Source organism: Sipha flava, unplaced genomic scaffold, assembly GCF_003268045.1.
Source record: "Sipha flava isolate LNK unplaced genomic scaffold, YSA_version1 134_pilon_pilon, whole genome shotgun sequence".
NCBI lineage: Eukaryota > Metazoa > Arthropoda > Insecta > Hemiptera > Aphididae > Sipha > Sipha flava.
The window spans coordinates 1641049-1662080 of record NW_020271760.1 but is presented as its reverse complement, the minus strand read 5'-3'; the positions used below and the strand labels follow the sequence as shown (position 1 = coordinate 1662080).

The 21032-nt window shown below is 29.2% G+C and overlaps 3 protein-coding genes and 1 pseudogene across 3 annotated transcripts in view; 1 reads left to right on the top strand and 3 right to left on the bottom strand.

Moving 5' to 3' along the window:
• Window positions 1-21032, top strand: part of LOC112679303 — a 264484-nt gene that overhangs the window by 33765 nt on the left and 209687 nt on the right. The gene's annotated exons all lie outside the window — the stretch shown is intronic.
• On the bottom strand, window positions 517-1525 carry LOC112679399. Its single transcript, XM_025549189.1, has 2 exons — window positions 1419-1525; window positions 517-1285 (listed from the first exon to the last, which is right to left on the bottom strand). The coding sequence occupies exons 1-2, from the start codon at window positions 1523-1525 to the stop codon at window positions 517-519; spliced, it is 876 nt and encodes a 291-aa protein (XP_025404974.1).
• LOC112679398 (piggyBac transposable element-derived protein 4-like) lies at window positions 13801-14859 on the bottom strand. Its single transcript, XM_025549188.1, has one exon. It carries the CDS (start codon window positions 14857-14859, stop codon window positions 13801-13803), a length of 1059 nt encoding a protein of 352 aa, XP_025404973.1.
• LOC112679304 lies at window positions 15534-16511 on the bottom strand (annotated as a pseudogene).

Sequence of the window (21032 nt, the reverse complement as noted above, 5' to 3'; positions counted from 1 at the left end):
AATAAAATTTAGTGTTCTAGTAAAAGTGAAATATTTGTATAATATTTTACACTGGTAATGAGGTGAGTAGATACTCATACTTCAATATTCAATTATGATATCGCAATCAAAACATTTTGTACCTACTTCTTTTTATTAGTTATAAACCGGGTTGAAAATATTAGGTTTAATAGGTTTTAAATAATACGAGTAGGTACATTTTTTTATTTTTTTTTTTTTTATATGGAATCGTGAACAGGGAGGGAACTGGTCTTCCATTACTTTCTACCTGTCACATAATTTATTGGACGAAAGCGTTTTTACATTACATAAAAGAAAAATCCAATTTACATTCTTTAAAATGTTTACAAATTTATGGGGTCTCTAACCACCCTGCTTTTTTGCCTGTTCGGCATATATTCATTGAGTAAACTTAACTAAGATGGTTACTTAAGTTTCTTCGCTTCTTTGATCTCGTGACACGCTGAGCCGCTCGGGTTATGGTTTATGTCATGCCCGTTTTCCTTCCTTTTCGTTTCATAGAACACATCTTGGTTGTACATTGCAATCCTTCGCCTTGTGATTTTCTTGGCCACATTTCATGCACTGGGCCGTTCGATCAGTTCCTCTACACGATGCTCTGAAATGGCCGAAATTGTAGCATCTGTAGCATCTTGCAATCTGAGTTTTTAACCTCACTCGACATCGCACAAGTCCTATAATTAAGTGGCCTGTCTTTTGCAGTGTATAGGCGTTTATGCTTTTTATTTTGACTACTGCCATCATGTTGCCTCCGTATGAGGGAAGCATTCTGATTACATTCATCGAGTCTGGTGTGGTATCCGTGGAGTTAACGACTACCTGTATAACCTCCTCCTCCGTTTTTTCTGAGTCCAGGTATCGTACTTCTATTATTTCGGTCTTGGGTGAGTGTTTTACTACTGCTTCAGCTCCTAACGCCTGAATGACCGCTTGCTTTAATCTCACCGCTACTTCTTCTTGTTTGGGGCCCTTACCTACCTGGATTATGAAGTCTCCCATATTCGATTGTTTTAAGCCTTTAATATTAACATTCAGCGTACTTACATTTATGATCGTCTTTAACTTCTTGGCAACGTCGGCGTAGGTTGTTGTTCCAGATGGGCGAACGACTACGGCTTCGTTGTTGGTCTTCTTGTTGGGATTCTGAGTCCAATGTCTTCCTTCAGAAAAGTGTCCTGTACCATCTATCAAGTCGTGATTATTTCGAGTTCCTTCGTGTTTAATCTTCGCGTTCTTATTTTTTTCTCTATCAAAGTAACCATATCTAAGATTAGATATTGGAGATAATCATGAGTTTCAAATACTCAATTGCCAAGATCCTCATCTGTTCTAACTTCCTCTTTAGTTGTATCTTCGTAATCTTCATGTCCTAGTTTCCGATTTCCAGTCTTTGTTGCCTGATGGACGCCCCACTTCCGAAGCAATGGGAGCCTGAAATAGGGGTACTGTTTTCTTTGCTTAAGTTTTGATCCATCGTATTTTTGGAACCGCTTAGCACAGCCATCTAGGCTGTGATCCCCTCCACCGCAGCAAGGTAGGTTCCATCGGAAAAAGGTACATTGAAATTGAAGAGCAAGCAAATTAGTTCGTGGTTTTATTTTACTGTCTTCAATTACTTTTTACCTTTAATCCTAGTGTTATTTGGATCGATCACCCCTTTTTTTATTATTATTTAACATTATTTAAAATTACACTGTAATGGTTACAGTTATATTTAATAAATAAATTAATTTTTACCATAATTGTATTAAACAAAAATATTATAATCAAATAAAACAGTTTTGAATAAAATTAAAATTATTTAAGAATTTGAAACAAAAATATGTGTATTAGTATCTTGTATCTTGTATGTTTGTGTATCTTGCAATAATTGTACTTACTATTTTTTAAATAAAACCAATAAGTTGTAAAAAAAAATATAACTAACAATATTGAATATTCGTCGGTAAATTTAACATATTATATAGGTTAATTAACTTCATTAATATATTTATGTCATAGGCATCAAATAATCTGTCAGTGACATTAGCACATGTTTCGTTCTTTTTTTGTGATGACCACAAACCATGTGAGGGTGAAACATTCAAATACAATAAAAAAAACAAGCAATATATAAGCGAGAGATAACCTTGTAAGTCAATTTCGTGCATAGTTTCGTTGACGTCCTTCAAATTTGCAACTGGGAGACAACCTAAGTTCACAATGTCTACCCATTGATTAACTTAATTGTCGATGAAGAACGGCTATTTCCCCTCGACATAATTATCGTTTTTGTTTCGTAACTAGGAATTCAAATGACTTCTTGGTCATTAGTATGCAAATTAAGCTACTGTTAGGTGATTAGGATGGGCCACATATCAAAAGTTAAATATAAAGTCTTCTTAAAACGTGAATCATTGCCAATATTGGTTCAAACTTATCAGATTGTACTTAATTTTTTAAAATACCATGCATTAATACATAATGCATGGTATTTGTTATCATTTATTTACTTTAAAAAGATCAAACGAATAGAAAATACATGATTACTAATAACTAATGATGGATTGAACTGTTCGAATCTCGAACCGAACCGAACCGAACCCTTGATGTTCGGTTCGGTTCGAAATTCGAACTCGGCATGAATAAAAATCGAACCGACCTATCAAGCATCTTTTACTGTTCGAAAATCGAACTTAAAAATATTTGTCGAACTAGACTTACTGGCCATGATAGTTCGAAAACCAAATATTTGTACAATACTTCAAAAGTTATTTTTGAAAAATAAAAATTGATAATGATTATTTAGAAATAATTAGACTATTGACGATAGAAAGTGATAATCTGTAAAGGGCACGTTATGCATTATTTATAATAATAATACTATTATTAAAATAACAATGTTACTTTTCCAGTCGCATGTTACACATTTATCCTCCACCGTACAAAACATTAATAAGTTGTTTATCGCCAATAGAGGTAGTGTATCTACATTCATAAATTAGCTATTTTTGTTTTTATCATATTTATTTTAGGGGTTAAAATCTATTTTGGGTAAATCCATGGTAATATTCCGATACCGCGACTGTGCTGTTAATAAAAACATGTTTACAACTTACGTCTTGCATTATAAATTCTACTAATCATTCTATGTTTGTGAATTATAGTTATTATTACTATATTTTTTATATATTATTAAAATGTACTTATTATATTGTCATATTATACTCAATACTCAATACTCAATGGATATTTTATAAGCTACAAGACAATACGAAAGAGCACAATACTGGTTTTGAAAAATAATAATAATAATAAGAAATTATTTAAAATTTAAATGTATTGTAAATAATACAATTACTTAGACTTAAAAGTTAAAATGTAGAATAGGTAATACGAAAACTTAAAATACAATAGTCATTAATAATAATGATTATGGTTGATTTAATTTGTTGGTAGGAACAAATAACATGATAAAAAGTATTGAGTTCGAGTTCGAGTTCGACTTAAAATCATAATAGGTTCAGTTCGGTAGAAAATATGAAGGTTCGGTTCAGTTTGAGTTCGAAAAAATAATTTAAAGTTCGGTTCAAGTTCGGTTCGATTTAAAAAATCAGGGTTCGATCCATCACTACTAATAATATTTTTTATTATTAAAATATTTATAAAATCACACACTAGGAGTAACAAATTTGTTACTATATTACACACATATGAACATTAAAAAAAATTAGAACTATAACGAGCATATACGAGAATATTATATTTAGTAGAAAAATATTATTTTCTTATTATTAAGAAAAATGATTTGTAACAATCATTCTCTTATTTAAAATCAAATTAAAGAAAAAATAATTATGATTATATTCATTTTTGTGTGCGAATTTAAAAGAGTGGTCTACATTATTATGATACATACCACAGTGAATAATCACATCCATATAGTAAAATAGTTGGACTATATATTTTGATATAATTCGGTTAATCAAGAGTAAGTATATATTTTTATAAATATAACTTATGGATAATTCAATTAAAACTGATAATATATTAAATTATTAAAATATTTTCGTACAATTTACGAACATGTATTTTAATATAATTTCATACTATGTTAAATTATGGTTATTGCATCAAAATCATATTTAAATAAGCTAAATGTAATGTAATACTAAAAAACGCTCTTAGGATTTTAATAAACTTATTATGTTAACATATTCACTTATAATTTTCAAAACATTTTTCTCTGGGAATCAAAACTAAGTTAACCGATAATTTAGCAATAGAAAGTTAGAAAATGTTTTGTATACTTCTATTTAGCTTTAACGTTATCTTGAAATTATAATCATATTATTAAATTATTAAGTATAGACAAATTCAAGGTGGATTTAAACTATTAATATCACTTTACATTCATCGAATGATTATAATACTTATATTGAGAGTTGGATAGAGTGTTTTGGATTTTCACTCTAAACGAGCGATTGGTTAAAAAGTTTGTTAGAAACTTAAACATGTGGCCGTTAATATCCCATTTGATGAGCGTCGATAATACCTTGTCTCTCCAGACCATGTCGTATGCCTTTTGTAAATCAAGTGAAATTAGAATAAGATGTTGGTTTCTTTTGAAGGCTGTACAGATGTCAGTGTGAAGTGAAGATAGGCCGTCTATGGTTGAATAATTTCGTTTGAAGCCGCATTGTTGGTTTGAGATTCGATTTGTCGATTCAAGGAACCAAATGAGTCTCTTGTTAATGATTTTTTCCAGGATTTTGCTCATAGTATTTATTAGGGACATATTTGTGAATTTCAAATTTGTTTTTTCCCGGTTTTGGGATGGGGATTACTGTTGCGTTCCGCCATTGATTTGGAAAGATACCATGAGTCCATATTGAATTGAAAATTTGGAGAAGAGTTAAGAGTCCATTTTCGGGAAGGTTTTGAATAAATAAATTAGGGATATTGTCGGGTCCTGGGTTTTTACTTTTCCTGTATTGAAGGACTAATAGAAGTTCACTTAGGTTTAAAGGTATGTTAAAACAATGTTAGTTGGTAGATGGGGTGACTGGTGGTAATGATGAATAAGCATTTTTATGGGTTAAAAATTCATCAAAGTAGTTTTGGTTGCTGTTATTGTTTTGGAAAAACTGGGCGAACGCTTCCGAAATGCTGGTCGAGGATGTATACATTTTGTTAAGATTATCTCTCAGTCGATCTGGAGTAGGGGGAGATTTATATCCTTTTAATGTTCGAATTTTGTTCCATAATTCTGAAGGGTCTATTTTATGATTGATAGTCGAGGTAAAATTTTTCCAAGATAGTATTTTGCTTGTTTTAGTGATATATCTAGTTTCCGCTCTTGATTTTTTAAGAAGAATATGGTCTAACGGGTCTTTAGTTTTTTTGAAGCGGTTTAGTGCATGTTTGTATTTTTTAATAGCGTTGTTGCATTCGGCATTCCACCAGGGTGTAGTTTTGTGTTTGTTGTTTCTTGACTTAATACCTATTGCTATGTTTGCTGCTTTGAGAATTATGTTAGTGAAATCGTTAACAATAGAATCGATATGTTCCTGGGTAATGTTCGCACTTAGGTCAATTGGATTTAAAATTAAGTCATGTTTAATGAGTTCGGAAAAAAGTTTCCAGTTAGGTTTTGAGAGATTCCATTCGAGGGGGGGGGGGGGGGTCATATGAAGTATTTTTATTTTGGATACGAATTTCTTTAGGCTAGTGATCACTTCCGTTATAAGAAGTTAGGACCTGCCACCCCATTGAAGGTACTAGATTAGAAGAGGTTATGGTTAGGTATAAGGCAGATAATGTTCCGTTAAAACTGTTGTATCTGGTGGGGTCTCCGTTGTTTAGTAATATGATAGATTGTTCGTTTTCGATTATTTGTTCGATTGTTTTACCACGGGAGTCCGTAATTTTACAACCCCAAGGTGTATTTCGGCTGTTGAAGTCTCCCATTAATATAAAAGGTTTTGGAAGTTAGTCTATTATATTTTTAATATCAAAAGACGTGAAAGGAGTATTGTCTTGTATATAAATGTTACAAATACAAATTTGCTTATCGAGTTCAACTATCTTCGCTATTGTTTCTAAGTGGGTTTGGATTGTGACTTCTTTGCTTTCAATATTCTTATGGTTGAATATCGCTACTCCTCCACTAGCTCTATTTGTTACTGTACGATTTTTAATATATCCTGTAAGGTTTTTAAGGTTGGGAAGTTGAGAATTTTTTAAATTAGTTTCTTGGAAACAAAGTATAAGTGGGTTGAATTCGAAAAGAACTCGGTTTATATCAACGGATATTTTGAAAAATTCGTTTATGTTCCATTGAATAATACTGTTCATGATTATTTATATATTTTTTATATTATAATAATTTTTAGAGTTTTTTAATTAACTTTAGTAATAATTTGTTAGTCTTCTTGAGGTACCATATTTTTGAAAAGAAGATTAGCTAATTTTGTCAGTTTGGATTTCATTGAACGATCTGAAAATTTAGGTCGAACCTTTTCAGTTATATCAATTAATGTTGGTATATATGCATTTACTTGTTGACAAAGTTAATGAATGTTAATGGCATTGTTTGAAAAATGTTCAATAACGTATTGATATTGAAGAAAAGATAGTGAATGGTTATTATTGTTAATGAAAATTTCTTCAGCTGGTATTAGTGGATTTTCCAACGAAGTATCATATAGATTTGAGAAAGAGTTCGTCCGGGAGCTGATTTTTGCTTTTTTTTTTTTGTGGGTTTATTTGTAGCGATGGGCGACGTTGGTAAGTTTGTTGTGGAGGAAGATTTAAGTGGCAAGGATGCTTCAGAGAGAGGTCTTTTATTTTTATCATTTGTTAAGATAGGGGTAAGGTTATATTTAGGCGTATTTGATACATGTTCAATCTTTTCTTGGCTGGACTCAGTTTGTTTATCATCTGGTGGAAACGGTGTGGTAGATGAAGTCAAAATATCCGCAAGGGGATTTGTGGGTTCAGCTCTGTCCATGAATTTTTCATCTAATGACACGTAAATGGGAGGGACTGTGCATTGAAAAGAGTTCACAATTTTGTCGGTTGATGTGGAAGGGGAATTCTCTTCAACTAGAGCTTCTGAGGTATTGTCATGGGTGTTAGTTTCATTGAGATCGATAAGGTGATCATTTTTTAGATTTTACTTCATTATTTTTTTTTTACAGTTGGATGTTGTGTGGCCAATCGAACTGCATACAAAGCATGCGATTTGGTCATCAGTGAAAAAGATTCTGAACTGGTTTTCGTTAACATTAATTAATAACGAGTTAGGAAGCTTAACGACATCTACATGGTTGAGGAACATTTGACGATGGAAGCTCATTATATGTTCGTAACCTTTAATCTTGATTCCAGCTTTGAGGTGGTTAATATGTGAGATTGGAATAATATCTATACTTTTAAGAGCGTCTATTATAGCTTAGTTAGGTATGGATGAGCATACGTTAAAAATAATAAATCTTTTGGCAGCATTGATTAGTTTACGTAGAATTGGAATTAAATGGTCGTTAATATTTATGTGTTTCGTTGTTAGCATTAAGTTGTCCAAGATTTGTTTGTTGGACAAAATAATGCAGGATCAGTTGTTTGATATTCGGGAAACAAATTTAATGTTTTTCGAAAAGACTATTTTACCGATAGCTAGGATATATTCAATTTGAGGTACGCCATCGATAGAATTAAATACAATACCCTGCTCGGAGTCTTTTCTATGACGGCGGCGGTTGCAAAATTTTTATTGTTATCTGTGTTGTTGTTCGATGTATTATTGATGGTATGGGTAATTAGAGCTTGTGAGTCGGAAGAAATATCGTCATTAGTGAGTGACACGATAGTGTTCGCTGCCTGTTTGTTATCGGCGTGAGGCGCTGGAGAGAAGGAGAGTGTAATATTTTTGTTATCGGAGCGCTGTGTGGTGTTGTTGGGATTGCTGAGTGGGGAAGAAGTTTTACAATTTGTGTCTGCCACAGTGGCATTAGAAGCTGACCGAGGAATCGAAGATAATTTAATATTTTGTTTGTTTAAGGTTGATTGTATTGGTATTGATGAAATATTAAGTTTTGAACGGTTGGATTTATTAAGATTCAACATTTTAGGCATGTTGTTGCCCTTGGGGTTATTCATGGCTTGACTATTACGGTGTGAATAAGTTATATAATAATAATCTTATCATATTATCTGCTGGACGTCGGTAAGGTTGACGATTTGACGTGCTATCGGAAGCTATAAAAACGTTAGCGGATATAACACACGTGATGCACTGTCGGTGGTCAAACACGAACTAATAAATAAACAATTTTTATGCATTATTAATTTCGGTAAATCTTTTTTATATTATATCATACTCGTAATATTATTGTTTTGACTAGTCGTTACGACGCTGGCTGATGTCATGTTGCATAATATTATAATTGGTTCTAGGTATTAAGTAGATAAGAGGGCAACTATAGAAAAGTGTACGTTCATATTATACGCACTCATACTAACGATTATTTAACACACTAACACAACTGCACCGCCGTTATCAGAAGTTACCTGAAGTTGTCTCTTATTAAACACTCAGATTCCGACACCGTAATAAGTGATATTTTGATAATTTTATTTTATTGTGAATTAAAATATTTTCATTTTAACTCGTTTTTGGGGTATATTACGTTGTACACTAAGTAAATAAGTAAATAAATAAATAAGTCACACTATTTAGTTTGTTTTTTTTCTATTTGATTATTGATTCGTTTTAATTTCAAGTAGTTTTAAAAGGTACTTGCTCGTATCGTTAAAAATGTTTTACAGTTATATCTTCCTTTTAATTTAACGAATTTATCACATGAAGAGAAATATTTATTTTATTTACCTATAAAGATAATTATTATATTGCTTCGATTGAAATTCAACATTTTCTATCGATTTGTGTATTTTGAAAAGGATTGATTTGGTTTATAATATTCATAATAATTTCAAAGAATTTTCAAACTCTAGAGTTAATTTATAAATTTCAGTAAATAACATTTAAACTTTTGAAAAAAATGTTGTTTTACAGTGGCACAGTGGCACCGATGTCGGCCGATTCGACCGACGACCGATGTCGGTGAAACTCGCCCGATCATTTTAAATAAAGTAATTATTATACAAGTGGTCTCAGTGCCTCCGACCGAATCGGCCGATTACGCCGACGTAATCAGTCCATACCCAAATATTATTTTAAAATATTATATTATATATAGTAAAAAGTTGATTTAGTCATTCTCATATAACTGAAAAAATCTTCCTTCTGTTCCAATAGTTGGTGAAACAATGTATGCAATTTTTCCCTATCCTTAAAAATGTCATTCATGTGAAACTTTCGCTTTTTTAATAATAAATATTTAATAGCAGGACTTGTTTCTAAACTCAAAAATGAGGGGACATCCATTTTATAAATTATAAACTGTACTCATTGCATTGAAATGAACAACTGCCTGTCAATTTTATCGGCCGACGTCTGATGCACTGTGACCATCCTATCGGCCGATAAGATCGGCAGACGTCTGACGAAAACTATCGGCCGACCGACGTCGGTGCCACTGTGACCGCAGTCTAAAGCTCGTAAAGTATTTTATGGTTCTTGTTTAATTTATGGCATGTTATTGTTTTAATTTTTAATTTGTATTATACTGTTAGGCTATTTTCTACTCAGTCTTGTAATAGCTTGTAAAAATGATGATTATTTTTTAGATTTCTTTATACTTAAATTAATTATTTTTTTTTATAAACTATGAAATATATATATAAAAAAATTACTACTTAAAAAATTTCTTTTTATTATATGATAAATTATTATTTGATATCAGCATTGTAGACAGTGTTAAATTTTAGTTCAATAACAAGTAAAAACATAAATTAAAGTTTTCATTAACTGAACTGAAAATGTTTATACTCTGAGTAAAATGTAATGATTCATTTTATTTCTTTAAGAAACAATTTTTAATTATTATTTTTATTTTTTATTTATAGCTTTCAGTATGAACTATGATAGCTCAATAATTATTATTTATAATGAACAAAATATTGACACAATCGTGAAATAAAATATATATATCAGTAATAATCAGTAAAGGTCATAAAAACAAAATATTATGTGTATATTATAATACCGTAATTAATTAATAGGTAATAATAATATATATATAATCATAAATAGTTTACATAATAGAAAGAGATATTTGAAAAAAAGAAAAATTTCAGTTAATATTTTTGACTACGAATTTTTTTAGAACAGAGGAAAGTAATGTAATCAATGGACTGATTACGGTATTCCGGTTAGAGATGAATTGGAAGAAATAACAAAGATATATTCCATATGGATGTGTTTTCATTCATTGTAGCTTCCACATGAGTTTTGATTTTCGATTGATTATGGTAGTCAGTAACCTTGACTGATGGAAACTTTGATGAGGTTCTTTTGAAAATGTTTTTGAATGACGCATATCTTCTGTAATTGGTTGTGTAGTCCCATGAGCTAGAGGTGCATTTAGCAGAAATATAATGATTTTTGGTACGCTCATTGGTATGATGATTTTCCAAAATTTGACACAGCGCGAAACGTGACCACAATAATTTTATGTGTGGCCGTATAACTGGCAATTGTGGCCGCTGCTTACGAATTGTGTCCCGTATAAAAAGGTATAAAAAATTGTAATACTAATTGGGTTTTAGGTTTTTCTTGATTACTGCTGAACCGTGTCCCTATTACTTATGCAAACATTTTTTAAATTTATCGATACTAGATGTAGAGGTTACAAAATTGCATTTAAATAAAATAATGAAGCATTTACAACCATACAACCTCGATAATTAATAATAAAAAATGTTTAAATCAGGCAATGGCAGATTTTGAATCTATACAAATTAATAAATTTGAATTCATAAAAAAGTTATCTTTTACATTTTTACTGCAGTTAATATTACAAAATACATACAAAAATAATAGATTTTTACCAATAGGCAATAATCATAATATTTTATACGTTTACGATTACAAATGCAATAATACAATAATAATACAAAAAGACAAAAAGTAAAAACAATACTTTTAACAAACTTGTAGTAGTAATTATTATTACAGACAGTCCTAAGTCTATATACAAATGGAATAAGAAGAGAAATATTGTTTGGTTTTTAAAATATATAAGACGCGATTGGTATGCGCTCAGAAAAAAAATCGGTACGCAACTAGTATGACCCAAAAAAAATAACCGGGACGCAACTAGTATATCCCCCAAAAATACTCAGGACGCAATTCGGAAGGAATTATTGCTACGGGACGCAGTTCGTTTGCAGCTTTTGTGACATTGTGGAGGGCCGCGATTCTTTCTATGTGGGTTTTAAATTTTAACTATAATGTTAAATAAATACATAATCTTTAGGATTTCCGCATTGTTTGTGACTAGAAAAAACCTATATAAAAAAATAATGTTTTAGTAAAGTTATTCTATTGAATATGTATTGGTAATATAATGAATATATAATAATTAGTAATGTACCATACCCGGTGGGTATGTCAGTATATTGGTATGTATCGGGTAAATACTCAAGGGTTTTTTTACCTACCAAAAATTTGGGTAACTGTTTTTTTGATATTGATATTTGTTCTACTATAAAATATTTATTATTATTTTTGTTACGAAGGACATTTTTATTTATTAATTTTTTCTTTTTTTAATGAAGTATTAAAATTATACAATTTAATATTTTTTTTTTAATACTTTTGGTACCTACAGTAGTATGGATATACATTTTTCAAGAATATAAAATGTGATTTATCATTTATCTGTTTGATGATTAAATATTTTATATTTAAGTATTAAGAATGTAAGATGGATTGACGGTTGTTAAATTTTATCCTTTTACATTATGAAACTATATGAAAATATGATATGTATTTCATTAAGCACTAATTAATAACTATAGGAATCCAAAATACCAACTATTGAACATTAAGTTAATTCATATTAGGTACTATCCAGAGTAGTATTGTTCTACATTTATTTGTTAGCAACGTTATGTCCACAGTTCTATTCATATTTTAGTAGATATACTCCATTTAATTTAATGATATTCTATTTTAATTAGAAATAACAAAACAAATTGTTTAAGAGGCTATTAGGGATATCAGGGCATATCCATTAAATAATTATGTATAATTTTAGATAGTTATACACGCGCAGTCCTATAATAAATAATAACACAGATGCTTGATTATAAAGCTCAAAGTTGCACATGTGTATTTTTTTTTCCTTTCTTATAATTTATATGGTAAACACTGATAATATTCTAATTTAAAGGTTTTCAACCTACATATACAATGTATCAATGATCATTATAGTTATAAATTTACACCTTAAACATTTTTAATGCTTGACGTTTCGTATAAAGTTTATGTGTAGTGTACACCATGAAACAAGTTTACAAAGTACATTCAAAACAATATAATGTTTGAAACTAAGATTATCAAAAATTCTATGTGTGTCCCAGCGGGTGCTATTCGTAGTAAAGCTAAGTGCTTGGAATAGTTCCACAAGTTTTATTTAACACGTTAAACGCCAACATCGATTCAACGTGCGCGCGCCGGTTGCCGCCGTCGATTGACATGCGGGCGCCTGTAGCCGCGCGTATAAATGGTATAATTCGCGCGTGTCTACACCGCGTCGACACCGGCCATGGGCGCTCGTTCTTAGTTATTTATAAGAGTAAGGAGTTTCTAATTTTTTTTTTCAAATAACTACTAATAATACATAAATTATAATCATAAGTTATTATTATGCTTTCAAAATATTTAAAACAAAAAAAATAATTTTTACCTCAAAATTATATAATTTGTATAATTATAACACAGTAAATAAATATAAAATAAATACATAACTTTAAATATAAAATAAATATAAAATAAAAACATAACTTTAAAAATATTTAAAAAATAAAACAAAACATCCTTTATTTTGAAATTATACACTTTGTATAGTAATAACACTATACATAAATATAAAATAAGAACAAAACTTTAAATATATTTTAAAAATAAAACAAAACAAATTTTTTACTGAGTATAAAAATAAAAATGAATACGTAAAATAATAATGAAACTTATTATGTTTTATAAAATAAATAAAAACTTACTAGATTATGCGTGATAAATTTCAAAGCAGTTTTCAAGACATAAACCAGGTTGACCTTTACAACTGGAACAGTAGAATATTGTTGTTTTTCGTATGTCTTTTGAATGGTACACCTTGCATCTTTTTCTATAACAATTTTTTTTTTTTCGTTTTTTGCAACTTTCGTAGGAAAGTGTGAGTTTGTTATTTTTGGAGGAAGTACAGGAGGAACATTTATGTTTATTTGACTTTTTACTAATGCCGTAATTACAGAAAGTCTAAAATCATACAGATTACATTTTTTTACGTTTTCTACGTATAAGTAGTAGGAATTCAGCAAAAATATTTGAAAATAATGAATACCAATCTTTTTGTACCACCTTATTGTTTTTCTCTCGCATGGATAGTATGATAACATCTAGTCTTGTCTATCAATTCTTGACATATATTTATTGTACAGAGAAATTGCCATCGGCTTCAATTTTTGTTCACCTTTTCTGTTAGTTACTTCAACTAAATTCAACTAAATTATTTGTGTGCTCAGAGCTTATTGCTAAAACTTCTCGTCTGTCTTGCCATTTCATTACACGTACACCTTACCTAGTAAACTTTCCAACATTTTCTCCTACTTTTAATTTTTTGAAGTTATTTCTTTAGGATTCCCTTTTCTATTCGCACACAAAGTTCCTATACAATATGTTCCTTTAGCTAGAAGTATATGAGCTAATTTCACACTATTGTAATAGTTGTCCATGTACAATGATCTGCCACAATCAGTCAGGCCTTCCATTATTTTTACAACAACATACTCTGTATGAGTAAAGTCATTCGACGTGTCTTGCCCTTGCCCAGAATATATCATAATTCTATGAACCAACCCACTAGATTCTGTGAGCATGTAAAGTTTGATACCATACTTCTGGCGTTTATTTTTAATGTATTGCCGAAAAACTAATCTACCCCGAAATAAAACCATTGACTCGTCGAGTGCCAAATTTTCAGAAGCTTCATAAATATCTGACATTTTACTATCGAAATATTTTACTAATGGTTCAATTTTATTCAGGCGATTATTGTCGTGATTTTCATTGTCAGTAAAATGTAAATTTCTTACAATTAACATAAAATGATTTCTGTTCATATGTTGCCGAAAAAAATTTTTACTGAATAACTCACTTGTCTTCCAATAATCTTCCAACCGATTTACTCGTATAGACCCTGTATGAAACAGTAAACCAATAAACACTTTCATTTCTTGTATATTTGTATGTTTCCACGCCGTGATTCGAGATGATGAACCTCCAGATCCAGATAAAAAAACTTGAAGTGCATATTTATTAGTTTCGTTAACTATCAACTCAAAAAGTCTATCATCGAATAATAGATTAAAATAATCAATTGGCTCATTTCCTTGTGGAAAAACCTTAAATTCTTTGGATTTTGAAAAAGGGATACGTGTCACTAAAGGTTGTTTATTACTCCATGTATAACCTGATGTGGAAATAATAGGTACATCTGATATTATCTGATTATCCTCTTCGCGTTGTACTATTGGAAGTTTCCATTCTGGATCGGCATCATCATCACCAGAATCTCCTTCCCCTAAATCAGTACCAGAACTTAAGCCGAAATCATCATCTGAATTTTCCAACATAAGCAATAATTCTTCGTCAGTCATTGGGTTGCCCATTTTTCTTAAAAAAAATTATTTAAGTTTGATAATATTTTATATTTTACGCAATTTTACGACTAAAGAAGGTCATAAGTATTTATCGATAATATATAATTATAATTTATGATTGTAAAAAAAATCCGAAAATTGTGAAAAATTATTTTTTTTTAAAAAAAAATATAAATTGATATATAATATTATGATTATATATATCTACTGTATAAAGAATATTAATGTATTAGTAGGTATATTATAATACAATAATCAAAATATGAAAATAATGTATGAACGTAGGTAAAATAAAAATAAAACTTACCTTTTATTCACTTGTTTTCATATAACAGATAAAATATAAAAATCACGAAAAATGAAAACCAACTGTTCCACGTAATGAACTATAGGCTAATGAACGACCGACGAAAATTTCAAATGTATACGGCTATAACCGGCTCCACAAAGTCACAAGAACGGACAGGTTACTGCATGTCAATGACGTATTGACACCGGCTCACAGTGGTCAGAAATGCAATTTTAGACGGACAAAATTATTTTATTTACATTATGTTTTCTTTATGTTATTAAATGTATATTTAAATAATTATTAAGCTAGATATGTGTTGAAAATGTACTAAAATGAAAGGATTTTAACTTTTAATTATTAAAATTATAATAAATAATGTATTTTTTCTGACTATAATAATACATTATTTTATTCGGAATCACTGTCATCGTCACTGTTATTGTCGGAGTTATTATTTTCGTCAAAGTCGATTATTATTAGAGCTCTCATATCTTTATCCAGCGGTTTCACATTGATTTTTGAATTTTTTTTAAGCTAGAAATGTAGGGGTCCTAACACACAAGTAGCATATGAGCTAAATCCTCATTTAGTGAGACTCTGTTTTGCGTGTATTATTTTTTTTTATATTTCTGAAATCTTTATTTCGGGCCTCTTGCGCCTCTTCCGACAACTGGCCTATAAAATAAACATTTTTTTTGTTACTTTGTTTTTTTATGTTATGTAATCATCCTTAAAATTTCGAATATTATGAAAACTGACCTATAGGTAATAAAGCAAAACGTATTACGTCCGTACCATGAATTAAAATTTTATAAACCGAAGCAGGCATGTAATACCATGGGTACAATAATACAAAAAGTTTCGCAGTCTGCAAAGTATAGGCTTCAAACTTCTCTAAATTAATGTCATAACCACTTGCCATTGTCTTTAAAATTATTCCAAATCGTTGTATGAGTTGTAAATCTATATTTGTTATACCAGCACTCATTTCGGCGTTTTTGAAAAATCTACGAGAAGTATTACCGTCATTAATCGTTCTTTTGCCTATATTATGAAAAAATAAAATTTAATATTAAAAATTATAATCTGAAATTGAATGAACTTATAATAAATAATACCATTGATTATATATTACTAGTAATATACCTTGCAAAACTACATCTACAAGAAGACCCGTTTCTATTCTAAATCGGTATTGTATATATTTTTTTCTTTTTGCATGAATAATTTTATCTTCAGCTGACCGAACCTATTCACAAATAACATATTTGGAAGTCATAACACGCATATTTTTCATTTATACTAAATAGCCATTGCTCATTATATTCGTTAGTCATTATACTAACCTACCATTTTTTGAACTCCAATCTGTATGAAATGTGTAAAAGACATTTGAACAGTCGTATATACGCATGAAGTGTTGACAATCCAAATTCGTAATACTCAGGTTGGACATTTAAATTTTTTGTTCGGGTAATATCATTCATATCTTTTGTAGAACACTTGCAGATATAGCATTTTTGGCTTGATGAACCAGCTATTGAATTGCAAACCTAAAAAAACTCGTTTGATAGTTTTCGTCGGTTGCAATAATGTGTCTATAATTTTAGACTGAACTAAAATATAAGATAATTTATTTAGTAATTAATTGTAATAAAAGTTTATGAAACTTACTTTTCCGTCTATCATAGTGAACATTAATATGCTCTGTACTTGAAATTCAATGTCATTTTTAAAAATTTGAGTTTGAATCAATCAACAATTTAATTTCTTCTTGGACAGCATTTACTTCTTCTAATGTCGACTCAATAGTTTCCTTTTTAAAATCGAATTTTATCGGACGGCAATAACGGGTTGACGATGGACGGGGATTTTTCCATAAAACTACATTACTAGGATTGTCTATTTTTGTACATCTCAGCTGTAAAGGAACCAGTGAAAACATAAAGATATCGGAGTCATCTAAGTCATTAGATGCATGAAAAATTTGCTTATTTCGAGATTGACTACGGCTTCCATCACATCTCCATTTATATAATATTTCAAAATTGCTCATCGTTAAATCTATGGTTGGTATATCCGAAATTAAAAATATTCTCTGGATAGTGTGATCAATAAGGTGCTGCAATTTAATTTTAAAAGAATATTCTGTAACTTGAATATTTGGTGGATAGCATTTTTTTTTTTTGGCCGTTATAACATTATCGTAACTCGGGTAAATATTTGCTTTACGTTCTATAGCTGATTTATGAATATTGGTATATTGTTGTTTCGTTAATTTATTATCTATGAGAAATACTAAGGCCTCGCCAGAAGAATATGGCATGATAGCATTGTTAATTGATAGTGAAGACATGTATGTTTTTTTAATTTTTGAGGCTCGAGTTGGAGAGGATAACGATTCATTTACTATACTACGAACTGCTCGTTTTCCAGATTTATATAATTTAGTTTTAGCGGCAAATAAAATTTCCGGTTAAGTATAAGATTTAGTAAGTTGTAGAACTTTACGTCTTTTACTTCTATCAGAACAATCGGAAAACACTTTTTGAGGTCTGCCGACATTTGATGTTGATGGCAGTGAAGTTGGTGGTGGTGGTATCAATGGTATTATTGGTGGCATAACAAATATTTTTTTTAACCAATCAATGTTGTATTCACTAAATCTGTGCACATTCTGTAAGCTTTTTATCCAAAATTTACTTAAAACAGCTATGAAACTGGAAATTTTTTGTAAAATTAAATTTTCATATGTCTCTTCCCAATTATTATATTTATATATATTTTTAATATATTGAAGTAAATGTCGGTTAGACTCCACAATTCTTGGATCTAGGGGCCCTTTTCTTCTTAAGCATAAGAACAAATTATTGTACACGATTTGAATATATTTATTTCTAACTGAAATATAATAATAATAACTGTTGAATCACAAAAATGTTTAGGGAAATCCATTATATTAATTACGGAAGCAACTCGACGCAAATTAAAATTATTTCATTGAAAAGGTAAGAAGTTGTGGTATAAGACCTATATTTATTTGTATGATCATTTTAGATCGTTTATATATAATTTCTTTCCAATTTAAAAAAATTACTAATGAAAGTTTTAAATAGTAATGCAATATATATACAGTATGTATTTAATAACAGAATATAACATATGAATTTAAATTTTACTTACCATTTAAATTTAAGTCCATTTTTAAATAATATTTACTGGTTTGACTCTTGCTAAAACGTAAATATACTTTAAACACAGCCGGTGAAGAAATAAATTTATATTCTTTCAATCAACCGTATATCATACATTTTATCTATATATTTCTACTCTTATCGTGTTTTTAAAGTGCTTATCGCCGCTTTGCATCCCAAAGGCTAATAAATGTTAATCTATATAGTATAGTAGATATAATATCAAGTGAAATATATCTTATTTTTATCCTACTATTTTTCCATTTTGTCCAGCTAAAATTGAATTTCCGACCACTGTGCGGCTATGGGCGCCCGGCTATTTGTATCAACGACGTATTGACATTGGCCACGGGCGCCCGTTTAGTCATGTCAACGACGCGTTGACGTTGGCGTTTAATGTGTTAAGAAATGCATATGAGCAAAAAATTATGTCGTATCTGAGTAGCAATCATAAGTCGGTGTCATTCTTACTTGAAATGGTAAATCTTAAGCATGACATATTTTACTTTTTTTTTCGAATATAAAAAGTACATTTATATTAAAAAATTGTATTCAAGACTATAATATAAATTATTATGTCAAACAAATAACAAATACATAATTTATTTTTCCAAAGAATATGTTGATATAAAAATAAGCTTAACTTAATAAAATAATTTCTTAATCAATTGTAATTAATATCTGCCAATTCTCGTTTATTATTTTATTACCTATACTGAAATTAACTTAAGTAAAGAGGTAAAGAGTATAAATTATAAAACATTCATAACAAGTTTTTGTCTTAAAATTGTGTGATCAGGTTAGGTATTATAGGTATATATATGTATATTATTGTGATAAGTAAAGTTCATATTATGATAGTCATAATTTGTACATGTGCTATGATTTCAAATGTATAGTTATTTATGGTAATGATTTTTTTTTAATCCGAAATCATTGTACTGTATTTAAGTTGTATTGTTTTGAAATACGTAGGTTGTCCGATAAATAAGTTACAAAAATATACTGAATAATGAAAAATTAATTTATTACTTTAAACTTTTACACAATAAATAAGATATATTTTACTATTTTTCTACACAATCACCATTTAAATTGATTCATTTTTCCCCAACGATGGAGTAACTTGAAAATACGCAGCACATTTTCCATCGAAGTACTTGGTAACTGTGTTCGAATGTAACTTAATAAGATTTATAGTCAACATTGTTTTTCGTATTAATGTGTATAAACTATGAGAATTATGAGAACACCGTTTAATTTTAACATAAAGTGGGTAATTTTTTTTCAAGATTATTATGTAATTTTTATTTTATATTTTTAAATTATACATTATACATAATTCATTTAATTTTCCATTTATACGAGTACTACCATATTTCGTATTTACGTATGTCTATTTAATCATTGATAAATTGGTTATCATCGCGACATGATTACAATGATATGTGGTCAGCTGAAAGGATTAGCGATACATACATGTTACGAAGATAAGTTATTTAAACTGTATACGACGTCATTTGTTAATAATTTCGACAATATACTAATAAGCAAATTTTTATCATTTATATATATATATATTCGTATTATGTACCCATTTTACATATGCATAAACTACACAGTCATACCTAACGTAATTTATTGTTATTTTGTGAGTATATGTGAGGCCTCTAATATCCATAGTCGGTAATATATGTCTAAAATGATAATAATAATAACATAAATTTATATTTTAACTTTGAAATTTGACTTTTAATTACATCGCCATCCTATGGTAAATTCAAAAGATATAAAAAATATACAAGATTTAAATAAAAAGTTATAATAATATATTGCGCACAAAAATTTGCCTTGAACGATACAAACGAGATTATATATTATTCAGAAAATATGAAACTGACTGAGCGATATTATTACGTGCATAAAATCGATGACTACGATCTTTCGTGAAAAATTTAACACGTTCATGTTCGGTTTAAGTGTATTGTTGACATATCTATTTAGCCAACTAGAGAATAAAGTATATTTTTTTCTCGGAATACAAACCTTTTCTATTTTGCATATTGTGCAAACAACTGATAAAACAAATCACAACATTTTAAATGAGTGGTTTACTGTTTCACAGATTACATAACTATATCTACATTTCTATTCATTAGCCACAATATTTTTATTTTTTTTTTTTTTTGACTGGTGTGTAAAGTTATTGAAAAAAAATATATTATAATGATTTATCGTTTAGTATACAGTTTTACAATAGTATTATGTATAGTTAATATATAATCGAATATTAAAACTGTAACTTATTTTTTTCGTGACAATAAACGTTTGTAAACTGTTTTAAAACATAAATTACGATTCTCTTTTCTAACTATTCAGATGAAACGTTTAAAATAGTTTTCTCTTCGATTTAATAGTAAATGAGGGATTTAACTAAGGATTTGACTAAAATTACCTAAACCATTCAATAGAAGCTATTTTAAACTAGAAATTAAAGAATGTGTAAAATATTTTTTTAATATCATTTTTTTTATGATTTTATACGTATTCCAAAATTATTTTCTAACAATGGATAAATATTATTATACATATTGTATATAATAGTCAGGCTATGTTATACGTTGACTATGTTCTATTCGAAATTAAGTCAAAATAAACTGTTCTCAATATTTATGTTTACTTAAGGCCATTATAAC

Coding starts and splice junctions, on each gene's coding strand:
- LOC112679399 (XM_025549189.1), bottom strand. CDS start 1,525: ATGGCTGTGCTAAGCGGTTCCAAAAATACGATGGATCAAAACTTAAGC. Junction 1,286..1,418: donor GGAAGTGGGGCGTCCATCAG/GCAACAAAGACT, acceptor ATCTAATCTTAG/ATATGGTTACTTTGATAGAG.
- LOC112679398 (XM_025549188.1), bottom strand. CDS start 14,859: ATGGGCAACCCAATGACTGACGAAGAATTATTGCTTATGTTGGAAAAT.